At 45.7% G+C, this 12904-nt stretch overlaps 1 protein-coding gene and 1 non-coding gene across 7 annotated transcripts in view; both read left to right on the top strand.

Moving 5' to 3' along the window:
* The window catches only part of POLA1 (DNA polymerase alpha 1, catalytic subunit), a 350282-nt gene that overhangs the window by 53994 nt on the left and 283384 nt on the right, over positions 1-12904 (top strand). For all 6 annotated transcript variants that reach the window (XM_045006207.1, XM_045006127.1, XM_045006369.1 and 3 more), the window contains exons 18-24: positions 161-250; positions 1802-1918; positions 3170-3345; positions 3961-4090; positions 4582-4701; positions 9147-9243; positions 11438-11562. In XM_045006207.1, coding sequence (XP_044862142.1) covers positions 161-250; positions 1802-1918; positions 3170-3345; positions 3961-4090; positions 4582-4701; positions 9147-9243; positions 11438-11562 — 855 coding nt within the window. The remainder of the gene's footprint in view (positions 1-160; positions 251-1801; positions 1919-3169; positions 3346-3960; positions 4091-4581; positions 4702-9146; positions 9244-11437; positions 11563-12904) is intronic.
* Positions 9975-10108, top strand: LOC123362346. Its single transcript, XR_006576444.1, has one exon.

Raw genomic sequence — 12904 nt, 5'->3', positions numbered from 1 at the left:
GCCATGTGCATGAGAACAAGAAGGCTTCAATTATGAAGGAAAAAACTCTGCAGTGTTTGTTGTAGTCTTGTAACTCGTGAGTGAGGGAGAGGGTTTTTGTTTTATACTTTTAGTATTGATTGGGTCATTGAAACCAAGCTCTCCCTTTTGCTCCTCTTAGAATTGTAACGTAGAGATTGCTGCAACAGAAAGGACATTGCTGGGTTTTTTCCTTGCGAAGATTCACAAAATTGACCCAGATATTATTGTCGTGAGTAGCTATTAACTTGACTTTAATAGATATAAACTAAAAAAATATGTTGACTGGGCAGATGTTAACTTAATTCTTGGTTTCTTTGTGTCCTTAAAGCTTTTACATTTATTTCACTCTGCATCATGATTTTAACTTGCTTTAATGGTTATAAAATAGAGCAGGTATACATACTTACACATATGATATTGAATTGCTCTTCAGGACTATGTTGTAGTCCTTATCACTTTAAATATTATTGAAACCATAATGACCTTCCTTAATTTAAAAAAAAACTTTCGGGTTTACCAGAGAAGGTGGAATATTGATACTTAATGGGTCTATTCATCGTCTGTCCAAATACTCATGTAATTTCTGTTAATGTCATTTGGATAGTTTGATACCAAAATCAAGACAAAATATATTTTTAAAAAATCCATTGGTCAGTTAGGCTTATTGCCACAAAATAAACTTTTCTTTGTACTTGATAAATGCTTTATATGGGAAATGTGAGATTTTTATTTTTACTTTAATGATTCATTTCCTTTTAAATGGTTAGGATATTTTTAATTATTAGTGAGTGTACTTTACTGAGTAGCCTTAAATTGTTTTTGAAACTCTTTTTGAATAACATAGAGCTGACTTTTTATAAAAAAAAATAAAATAAATAAAAAATAATAATGAGTAAATAGGATGGAAGGATAACCAAATTACTGAAGTGGGCAGTGCTGGCAAAATTAATAATGGCTGGCAACAAATATCCATGTACCTCCCTAGTAGTTTTTATAATTGTTGTGGAAAGACTCTGTCAGTGAAAATGCTGAGATTAACACTTCAAAATTTTGGATACCCCAAGTTAGGTAATTGAGTGGCCTGATTTTTTCAGAGCTAAGCACCTGCAGTTCCCATTGACTTCAGCCTGGTGCACAATGACCCTTCTTCAGGAGCAGAAAGGGGTCTTTAAAAATACTTCTGCACTCCCACTTCCTGAGTTGTGCTGTGTTCTTTCTGGTTTCATCTGAGGATTGGGGCTGGTACCTTCAGGGAACAGATGGTGCTAGATTAAAAGGCATTGTTTAGCGGTGTTTGATTTAAATGTGTCAGAACTCTGCCTTTATGTACCATGATACATTGAATATGGTATTACTAGGATACCCTGAATATATGACTTACATTAGTAGTTGAAGGGTTTTATGAGTGGAGGGAGAAGGAATTATTTAAACATGTCTTCACATGTGGTTAAATAGAGAATTTAAATTGAGATCTGTCATTAGCTGTGAGGCATGAGAATTAAATTGAAAGAACCTGTATGAACTGAGAGCCAATTATAATGAAACAAAGTTTATTTCAGTATTCTGCTGAGCAGTGTTGTTAATGTCAGGACTAATGAGTACTGCTGATGAATAAATTCCCTTAGAAGTAAGGGCTTCCAATAAGAGGTATGCTGATGATGCCATCAATTAGATTTAAAAAAAAAATACAAAAGGGCAAAGGAATTCTAAACACATGAAAGTAAGTCCTTTAATTTGCATTTGTTATAACCTTTTTCTGTTGCTTTCTTTTTGTGGCAAGGGTCATAATATTTATGGCTTTGATCTGGAAGTGCTGCTGCAGAGAATTAATGTGAGCAAAGTCCCTCACTGGTCCAAGATAGGTCGACTGAGGAGGTCCATCATGCCAAAGCTTGGGGTAAAATATTGCTTAAGTCTCTCAAGTTCTTGCGTTGCATGTGATTAAAATGAATTAATTTAGCTAATGTATTTTGAATGCCTCTGATGTATTTTGACTGTTGGTCATGTTGGATTTCTTGCATCCCAGTTCAGACATAATGAATGTTTGTATGACTATTTTATTACAGTAATAAGCTAAACTAATTTTCAAGTTAGGCAAATTTAGTTTACATTTCTTAACTAGATGGTGGCAATGACAGATTAATAACTGTAATAGAGAAAAGATGTCTTTGTCTTTTTGTCTAGTGCAACTGTATAATGAGGGGAAAATGTGGCTTGGATTGACTGGTGAATCATCCCATAGAGAGTAGTTAAATTATATTTCACTAGTTTTATTACGTTCTTATTCTGAGAACATGACATTCTGAATACTTAACTACAGCACCCCCCTCTTACATAGCTTTTTTTCTTTTAGAGGCCTGTGCTTTTTTCTATTTTCATCTCAACCACAAAACACTTCAGCGCTTTAATGTCTCTTTTTTATAAGGAATTTCCTCCTCCTACATAGACATTCTCTTTGAAATTGGAAAAGGTAGGGGAAAGACAATTGACATTTTTTTTAAGGGGAGGAGTTATTTTTGTCTTATTAGCTATAAAGACCATTAAAATATTTACCGGTAATTAAATTGATAGCAAAAATTCCACTTTATAAGTTAAACATTCGTTTTTGTTTATCTTCTCTCTTTCTTCTTCCCTTTACCGCACGCTGCTGATACTTTTTTGTGTCCACTTCATTCTCTGTCTTTCCCCACCAATGTGTTTTTGTTCTCCTCCGCTGTGATTGTTATGACTTTTTGTGCTGTCAAATACTAAACTGCTTGTTAGCATGCAAAAATTATGGTCTTTAAAAATAAAAAAAAAGATTCAGATTCCATGCCAGACATTCATTCTTAGTTTCCTGATCCTGCAAACCCTTTTGCATGTGCTGAATTTTGTTACTGAGCGTTGTAAAATTTCAGTGGGGCTACATAATAACAAAATTAAGCACATGCAAGGGTTTGCAGGATTGGGTCTTAGCTATTAAAGGGAGTCATGTGCTCAGTCCTTCATATCCACAGGCTTTGCTGAAATATATCTAAAATTCCTTTAGGACCTGATCCAAGATCCATTGATTTAAATGGGAGATTCCAACTGCTTTGAGTGGCCTTTGGATGAAGCCCCGTATACGTATATTTGAGTATGTGATGGTTTTGTTTTTTACATGGATAAGGGCCGAGGCGGCTTTGCTGAAAGGAATGCAGCCTGTGGTCGGATGATCTGTGATGTGGAAATTTCAGCAAAGGAATTAATTCGCTGCAAGAGCTACCATTTATCTGAACTGGTCCATCAGATTTTGAAAACCGAGAGGGTAACAATTCCACCAGAAGAGATAAGAAATATGTACAGGTATAATGCTCAGGTTTTTTTTTTTTTACACAGTTCTGTGTTGGGGAATGGAGCAGCATTTAATTTAATTTAGTTTGTCTATATACACCTCTACCCCGATATAACTCTGTCCTCGGGAGCCAAAAAATCTTACTGCGTTATAGGTGAAACCGCGTTATATCGAACTTGCTTTGATCTACTGGAGTGTACAGCCCTGCCCCCCCGGAGCACTACTTTACCGCGTTATATCCAAATTCGTGTTATATCAGGCTAGAGGTGTATATATAATTTTGTACTTGGTTTATCGGGCAGGTGTGCGATTGAGTAGCAGAGTACTAATACTTAGCGTTTTTCATCTTAAAAGTATTTTCCAAACACTGTTTCTCAGAACAGTGCTGCTGATAATGGCTTTCTTCATTCAAATAGATACATTGTGAAAATGTTACTTTAGGTACATTGTTTATTCTATTAATCTTGAATTACTATTTGCAACTAAATGAGTTTGCTTCATAATTTGGCACAGGTACACGGCAGAGATTTTTAGAGCCATGATACAGAATTTAGGCCTACTCTTCTGCAAAATTCATACCGACATGTTTCAGGTTTAAACTTGCCATTCTCCCTCTCTCTTCCCAGTGATTCGTCTCACTTACTGTACATGCTGGAGAACACCTGGACAGATGCCAGATTCATTCTGCAAATCATGTGTGAGCTGAATGTTCTTCCGCTAGCCCTGCAGATTACAAACATCTCTGGGAATGTTATGGTAATTTGTTTTCTTTCCCTTCATCTAAAAAGCAACTATTGCCGTGTGCTTTCTGTGTTTGGTATGATGAATGCTCAGTCTGAGTCAGTGCTTGTAAATTCCTTAACTATGCACTGTGAAGAATGTGCATCCTTTGTCCTTCAAAGAGATGAAAACTATTAGTTGGAGTACATTCAAATTTAGATGACCTCCATGGGATTTTTTTCCTCTGACATTAGAGAGTTTTTACTTTGAAAGTATTTTAGGTGAAAATGGACACATGGTTGAATCATTGGGCAAACCTGTTTACGTATGGTGCAAAATCCCCACAAACAAAATTACATAAACTTGACGATGGATATTTACTTCGTGCTTTTAAAAAAAAAAAAAAAAAGCATGTGAGAAGACTGTATCTGGTTGAAATCGGTCTTAATTCATTTTTGTGCATCAGTATTTTGCTTTCTCTAGTTTGTTTTGAATTCTTCTGTTTTGTTTTTTTTTCCCCCCTATAGTCAAGGACAATGATGGGTGGTCGATCGGAGCGTAATGAGTTCCTGCTACTTCATGCTTTTTACGAGAGAGACTATATTGTGCCTGACAAGCAAGTTTTTAAAAAGCCTCAGCAGAAGCTGGTGGGTCCCAAATATATTCTTGTTTTGACTTGCTGCTTCCATGATTTTTTTTTTTTAAGATACATTCTTATAAAAACACTAATATCTTTTCCTTTGCACTTCATTTTCTTTACAAAAACATGAAAAAGTAATTATATCCAATCACAGGAATAGTTTATGGTCAGATCAACAAGAACTTTTTCCAAGATGATATACCGTATTTATCGGCGTATAACACGCACTTTTTTCCCCTGAAAATAGGGGGCAAATGATGTGTGCGTGTTATACGCCGATATAACCATGTACCCAGGGCCGGCTCTAGGCTCCCGAGCAGCGCGGCCCTAGCCCCCGTCCCCCCCAGCGGCGCGGCCCAAGCCCCCACCCCCCGAGACCCGGCCCGCGGCCCGAGCCCCCACCCCCCGAGACCCGAGCGGCGCGGGCCCGAGCCCCCACCCCCCGAGACCCGGCCCGCGGCCCGAGCCCCCATCCCCCGAGACCCGGCCCGCGGCCCGAGCCCCCACCCCCCGAGACCCGAGCGGCGCGGCCCGAGCCCCCATCCCCCGAGACCCGGGCAGCGGCCAGCTCCCCCACCCCCCGAGACCCGGCCCTCGGCCCGAGCCCTCACCCCCCGAGACCCGAGCGGCGCGGCCCGAGCCCCCATCCCCCGAGACCCGGCCCGCGGCCCGAGCCCCCAGCCCCCGAGACCCGGCCCGCGCGGCCCGAGCCCCCACCCCCCGAGACCCGAGCGGCGCGGGCCCGAGACCCCACCCCCCGAGACCCGGCCCGCGGCCTGAGCCCCCACCCCCCGAGACCCGGCCCGCGGCCCGAGCCCCCACCCCCCGAGACCCGAGCGGCGCGGCCCGAGCCCCCACCACCCCCGAGACCCGGCCCGCGGCCTGAGCCCCCACCCCCCGAGACCCGGCCCGCGGCCCGTGCCCCCCCCCCCCGCGACCCTAGCGGCGCCGCCCAAGCCCCCACCCCGCGAGACCCGGCCCGCGGCCCGAGCCCCCACCCCCCGAGACCCGGCCCGCGGCCCGAGCCCCCACCCCCCGAGACCCGAGCGGCGCGGCCTGAGCCCCCACCCCCCGAGACCCGGCCCGCGGCCTGAGCCCCCACCCCCCGAGACCCGGCCCGAGCGCCCACCCCCCGAGACCCGGCCCGCGGCCCGAGCCCCCACCCCCCGAGCGGCGCGGCCCGAGCCCCCACCCCCGAGACCCGGCCCGCGGCCCCAGCCCCCACCCCCCGAGACCCGGCCCGCGGCCCTAGCCCCCACCCCCCGAGACCCGAGCGGCGCGGGCCCGAGCCCCCACCCCCCGAGACCCGGCCCGCGGCCCGAGCCCCCACCCCCCGAGACCCGAGCGGCGCGGGCCCGAGCCCCCACCCCCCCAGACCCGAGCGGCGCGGGCCCGAGCCCCCACCCCCCGAGACCCGAGCGGCCCGGGCCTGAGCCCCCACCCCCCGAGACCCGGCCCGAGCCCCCATCCCCCGAGACCCGAGCGGCGCGGCCCAAGCCCCCACCCCCCGAGACCCGGCCCGCGGCCCGAGCCCCCACCCCCCGAGACCCGAGCGGCGCGGGCCCGAGCCCCCACCCCCTGAGACCCGAGCGGCGCGGGCCCGAGCCCCCCCCCGCCCCGACCCGGCTCACAGCGCAGCAGCCGCATGGCTCCGGAGGGGGCTGAGCTCTTTCCCGCTCAGAGCCACGTGGGGAGGGGGCGGGGCCGCAAACTCCAGGCTCAGGTCAGCTGCCTCTGCTGGGCCCGGAGCTTTATTTGAAATTTACCGGTAAGTTTTTTTCCTGAAATTTCCCCCTTAAAATGAAGGTGCGTGTTATACGCCTGTGCGTGTTATACGCCGATAAATACGGTAACCACTTATGTCATAAGTGTGAAGTGAAAAGCCTGTGGTTTAAAGGGACACTGTCAACTTGAAAAAACACATTGCTGTCTGAAGTTTTTTACCTACTATAATTACAGGAGCACTGTACTTCTTTCAAGCTCAGTAATCTTATCAGATATTTTTTTCAGGTTTTTCTGTGTTTAATTTGTACATCTAATGGTACTTGGTATACAGTCAGTTCCTTTATTTTTCTGTGAACCAGTCAGTTTCTCCCTTGTTGAAAAGACCCTTATAGATACCAATAAGGTTTTTAGAAAAAACTTCCTTAATGTTTTCTTCACATATGTGTCCCACTATAGGTGTGCATGCAGTTTGTGTGCAGATGTGACCAGTGTCTCAGTGGGGGCTGGTTATGGTCAGTCAATTAGGGTGAACTGCAAAGAATGGGACAATCACCATAAAGCTGGTGGATATTCCAATACTTAGATTTACCACTCCAGCATAAAACAGCTTCTTTATTACCTTACTGGTTACTCAGAAGTCCAAACAACACAGTTCCCTTAAAGTGATCCAGCCTCAGGCCTCCATCCAGGTATCTAAGTCAAATATGATGATTTCTGAACATTTTATTTCATCATAAAAAATAAAAGGTTCTACCAATCCCAAAGGATTAATGAACACATTAATGAATGTTTCAGATCTTACCCAATTACACACTACAGCCAATTCTTATTAACTAAACTAAAATTTCTTAAAAAACAAAAGAGAGAGTATGGTTAAAAGATCAATATACATACAGACATGAGTTCAGTTCATTTAGGTGCAAATTCATAGCAGAGAGGGTGAGCATTGTAGTTGCAAATAGTTTTTAGAAATAGTTCATAGGTTATAGTCCATAGGTTATAGTCCAATGTCCAAATATCATATTCAGGGCATACCAGGGGCCTGAGTCTTGTGACTCCAACTTTCCCTGATGAAGCCTAAGTAGATCTGAGATGACAGAATCAGGACCCAAGGATATTTTATACAATTTTATGTTCTCTTTGACAAGTTAGAGTTCCCCAGGGAACAAAAGGTAATTAGGATCACTTTGAAGGAGGTCCATCACCGATATTTAGCTATAGAATTAACATAAGGCAATTTGCTTGTTCCTCCATCATTCGAAGATTATTTGCTATATATTTTAAAGAGAGATGAATACTGAGATATCCCGTGTTTACAATTCATTTAAGTGCTAGGATGTTCTTTTGACCTTTGAATTATCAGAATGCAGCATAGACAGGGACTGTTGATTACATTGTTGACCCTACTCATACATACGTAAATGCGCAAAAACACAAACATTATCTCCCTGCATGTCTTTTGAGGGTTATTTATTTTGCAGGATGTTTTACCCTTTCTAGCCATGTGTCACAGCAAGACTGGATTTTTCTTGACTAGCAGAGTACAGGGGTGCACATGTACCCTGTGCTCCTCATTCTTAGAGGGTTTGTTGTTTATCTTGAGCTAAGTCTTGCAGGTTGGACATCAGCTAGGTTCCTGCTTACTACGTGTGGAAGTTTGAGGGCTAATCCTCCTGAAAGATTCACATAGCAAGTGCCTATTCTGCCTGGGAGAATCCCATATCCCTTGCAGGTGCTTGGTCTGCCTATCTTTCTTTGCAACGACTTCAAGTTGCAAGATGTGAGGCTGAAGCTTTTTCTTCTGGAATGATCCATGAAGGTGGCATTGGCTCCAGAAGAGCTATGCTTCAAGACCTGTCTAATGGGCAGGCCTGTATTGTCCAGCGGTCCCTCAGGCAGATAGGCAACTTCAAAGATATCCGTAGGGAAAGTGACACTGGGGCATCAAAAAGGGCTGCTCTGAACAATGGGGTAGGAGCTCAGGAAGGAGCATAGTATCCTCACACAAAGAGAGGCACAGGAAAAAATTATTGTGTGATAAGCCCACCAAGTCTGACATGGTGCCAAGCATGAGCAGAAAGGAGCAAACTGTGGTGCAACTTGCTCTGTTCATACTGGGTTTGGTAGTGGAAGCACCCATGTCGACTCCAGCACCAGGAGAACAGATTCAGACTATACCAGGGACATTCTCGGTATACAGCAGACACCCAACAGCAGCAGTCACTTTCATGGTTTGATTATAATCAGTTTCACTTTCTCCCTTACTTGCACTGCTACACCGAGGCAATGTTTAATACATTAAAAAAAAAATGCAAGCATTGCTATTAATCTAAAGTGTGTTAGGTTTTTTTTAAAACGCTATTTTCGTAAACTAGATTTTTGGGCTTAAATTAATTCAATAATCTTTTAAAATAACTTCACTTTCTCTCCACCATTTGCCACACAACATAGACTAGTGCTCTGTTGCATGGTGATGATTCCTAAAAGACTGTAATCTTTTGTGATCAGTCTCTTCCCAGAGCAGTGAATCATTTTGTGATGGAAAGTGCCTTAATCAGGATATTGATAAAAATATTCATATAGTAGATGTCTGTTAGAAAAAAACTCCATTCTTATCCCACTCATTCTAATTTTTCTTTTCCTTTTGTAAATTAAGACTTCTAAATTAGAAACTTGATGATATTTTAAAAAGAGGCTAGATGTTGAAATTTTTTATGCCACATACAGGTGGATGAAGATGAAGATGTTGAAGATCAGAATAAATCAAAGATAGGGAGAAAGAAGGCAGCATATGCTGGAGGTCTAGTCTTGGATCCGAAAGTGGGTAAGATTTGGCAATTTTACTGCTCATAACAGTGTATCAGGTCATAAATGTGAAGGTTCGCTCCAGCTAAACTAAAATGCTGTGACATTGCTGTTTGTTCAAAAAGTTTCAAAGCAAAAGGCAGGGAAAATCCCCAAGCCCCTTGTATATGAAAGGAAAAAAATCCAGAATGATGATTAGTGGAAAGGCCAGAATCTTGAGAAGGTGGGGGGAGGAGGAGAAGCAATGTAGCACAATTTTCTTGTAAGGATATAGAAGTAACTTTATATATGTGCTTTCCATTTTAGGAACAAACAGGAAAAAATGCTTAATTTTGTTTGCCAGTAGAATAGTATAGCTTTCATGCAGAATCAGGGAGAAATTAGGGTTTTTTGTGTTTAGATTGTGTATAGCAGTGATGGGCAACCTTTGGCACGCAGCCCACCAGTGTAAGCCCTCTGGCGGGCCGGGCCAGTTTGTTTACCTGCCGTGTCCGCAGGTTCAGCTGATCGCTCTCCCAGGTCAATGGGGGCGTCGGGAAGCGGCGCGAGCCGAGGGATGTGCTGGATGCCGCTTCTCGCTGCCCCCAGTGGCCTGGGACGGTGAACCGCAGCCTGTGGGAGATGCAATTGGCCGAACCTGCGGACGCGGCAGGTAAACAAATTGGCCTGGCCCGCCAGAGGGCTTGCCCTGGCGGGCTGTGCCCCAAAGGTTGTCGATCCCTGGTGTATAGCATGTGTATGTTTTGCTAATGGATGCTTATGGTTTTACTTAGTTTCTCCTATATATGGTGATAACTGTACAAAAGCATCCTACAGTAATACAGAAGCTATCTGTTTAACCCTGACAAGTTAAGAGGGGTTAGATCGTTCCACTTCTGACATTCATTAATCACTGGCTAATAGCACATCTGAACCTTTTCTTAGGACTGTTGATTAGACACATCACATAGTGTACTGGTCTCTGAATCCAAGCTACTTCTCAAGCTTGTACAGAACACAGTGTAGACTGGCGACACTCAGCTTAGTCTGGGTTCAGCCATGTAATATGTGAATGGGGGTTACTTCTTTTCCTGCAAAAACTTCTGACACTCACAGCCCTCTCCCAAATCTCCCCACTTCATTGTGTGAAGTCTTCTCCTCCCCCACTGCAGATGCATCCATATTAGTCAAATTTCTTATTTATAGTTACTGAATTGGGCCCTGAAACTCTATGGAAATCTTTCATTTGGCTTTAATGGGAGTTGGATCAGGTACCTAGTGGGGATGAATAATTACACCTCTACGCCAATATAACGCTGTCCTCAAAAAATCTCACCGTGTTATAGGTGAGACCGCGTTATATCAAACTTGCTTCTCCTCCCTACCCCCCCCCCTTCTTTGTTCCCTGACCGCCCCTTCCAGAGACCCTTGTCCCTAATCACCCCCAGGACCCCAACCCTCCTGTCCCCTGACTGCTCCAACCCCATCCACCACCACCTCTGCCCCCTGACAGGCACTCACCGGCAGCAGCGGGAAGCGGAGCAGCCTGGCCCCAGTCCGCTCCACTCCGCCAGCTCCCAGACGTGGCTCTCTGCTTCCCGCTGCCAGTGAGTGTGGGGAGGTTGGGGAAAGGATGCTCCCCCCCAACCCACCCCACACACTCACCTGCGGCGGGAAGCGGAGCGATGCGGCCCCAGCCTGCTCCGCTTTCCTTCTCCCGGCACGAGCCGGGTCTTTGGGGGGTGGCTGGGGAAAGGCCCTGCACTCACCTGCGGCGGGAAGTGGAGCGCCATGGCTGGGAGCTGGCGGAGTGGAGCTGGCTGGGGCTGGGTTTCTCCGCTTCCGCCGCTGCTGGTGAGTGCAGGGGGGATCCCTTCCCCCAAGTCCCCTTCCCCGAGCAACACAGCTGGGGCCGGGGTGAGGGAAGCAGAGTGGGCTGCTCTCAGCCCCCCGCTAATCCCATAGGCCACTCTGGGACTGTGGGGCCCCCAAAAGTGCCCTCCCACAGCTCCTGCCCCCCAGAGCCTGGGGGGGTGGAATCCCCTGACCGCTCCCGATACCCTCTGCCCCTTATCGAACCCCTTGACCCCGGCCTGACCTGGCACCCTTAACATGCTGCTCAGAGCAGCGTGTCAGAGCTTTACCGTGTTGTATGCGAACCCGCATTATAGCGGGGTAGAGGTGTATATGGATCCTCACACTGTATTTACCTTCTACTCTGTATTCTATTTCAGGTTTTTATGACACATTTATTTTGCTTCTGGACTTCAACAGCTTGTACCCTTCAATTATCCAGGAGTTCAACATATGTTTTACCACAGTGCAGAGAGAGTCATCAGATGCACAGAAAAGGGCAGAGGTTTGTGTGCGCTTTATTAATGTTCTGATTTGAGGTTCAAATCTTCAGTGTGTTTCATGTGAATTAAATTGTAACAGCATCCTGGCTGGAAACTGATCCTACATGCTTATCTCAATACCCTCTCATCATTATTTTTACTTTTTGGTAGCACTCACTATGTGCTAGGTGATTTCCAAACCCGCAAGGAGGACAATCGTTGCTGCAAGGAAGAAAGCAATCTAGCGAATTATCTTTTTGCTTCTAAGCTCCTTGAATGTGCTATCTGTAACTGTTGCATCTACTTCCTTTCATCATGCTTGCACCCCTGGCATGTTGTTCCATTCCTTATCCTCTCCCGTGCAAGAGGATTTATTGAGGGCTTAGTTAATCCTGTCTCTTCTTCCTCTACAACTTCTATACAATCCACCTTTCTTCTGCTGCTAAATCCCTTTTCTGTGCCTTATCTCTAATCCAAATTAATGAAACGTGGTTTTTTTTCTCATCCCTGGCCTCTATACATGTGCTTTTGTACAGATGCAAGAGGACTACAGAAATAAACTTGCCATTCTGTCCTTCTCCCATGGGCTTCTTTTTGTCTTCACACTTGGGTTCACGCTTCTAATTCTTCTCTCCTTTTAGTCACTCCACCCGTATCTAAATCTCTGTTTTAATTTCTTCCTACAATTCCTTGCAAGCTGCTTTTCTAAACTTGCCTTTTGTATTCTCCTTCTGTGCAGGCCGGCTCCAGGCACCAGCCCAGCAAACAGGTGCTTGGGGCGGCCACGTCCGGAGTGGGGCGGCACGTCAGGCTCTTCGGCGGCAGGTCCCTTGGTCCCTCTCAGAGTGAAGGACCAGCCACCGAAGACTGAAGCGGTGGCGGTAGAGCTGCCGCCAAAGTGCAGCGGATCACGATCGTGGCTTTTTTTTTCCTGCTTGGGGCGGCAAAAACCCTGGAGCCAGCTCTGCTTCTGTGCTCATCTTTTCATATTTACATATCAGTCCTTTTATGCTTGGCACTCCCTCCTTCTGTTCAGCTGAACAAACACCCTCCTTATTCATGTTTCTCCTTATAAAAACATTTCTTCTATGAAACCTTTCAATTGCAATTTACCAAACGAGGTTGGGGGAAATCAATACAGCCGTGAGGTTGGACCTTCACTTGGTGTTTTATGTCTCTGGAGTGTATTGGCTATCTGATGCACAATGTATGCTCCATGGGGCATACTCTGTTTTACAGTTCTGAACACCAAAAATGTTTAACTGGAGAAGATGAATTGGCTGGAGCCACCAGGGGTGTTTGACTGTCTCTGTGGTACTAGGTACTTAAGCTCCAGACTAGCAGTATGCCCCTTCAGTTGGGTTC

This window comes from Mauremys mutica, chromosome 1 (genome assembly GCF_020497125.1).
Source record: "Mauremys mutica isolate MM-2020 ecotype Southern chromosome 1, ASM2049712v1, whole genome shotgun sequence".
Classification (NCBI taxonomy): domain Eukaryota; kingdom Metazoa; phylum Chordata; order Testudines; family Geoemydidae; genus Mauremys; species Mauremys mutica.
This window is presented reverse-complemented; position numbering and strand designations above follow the sequence as displayed.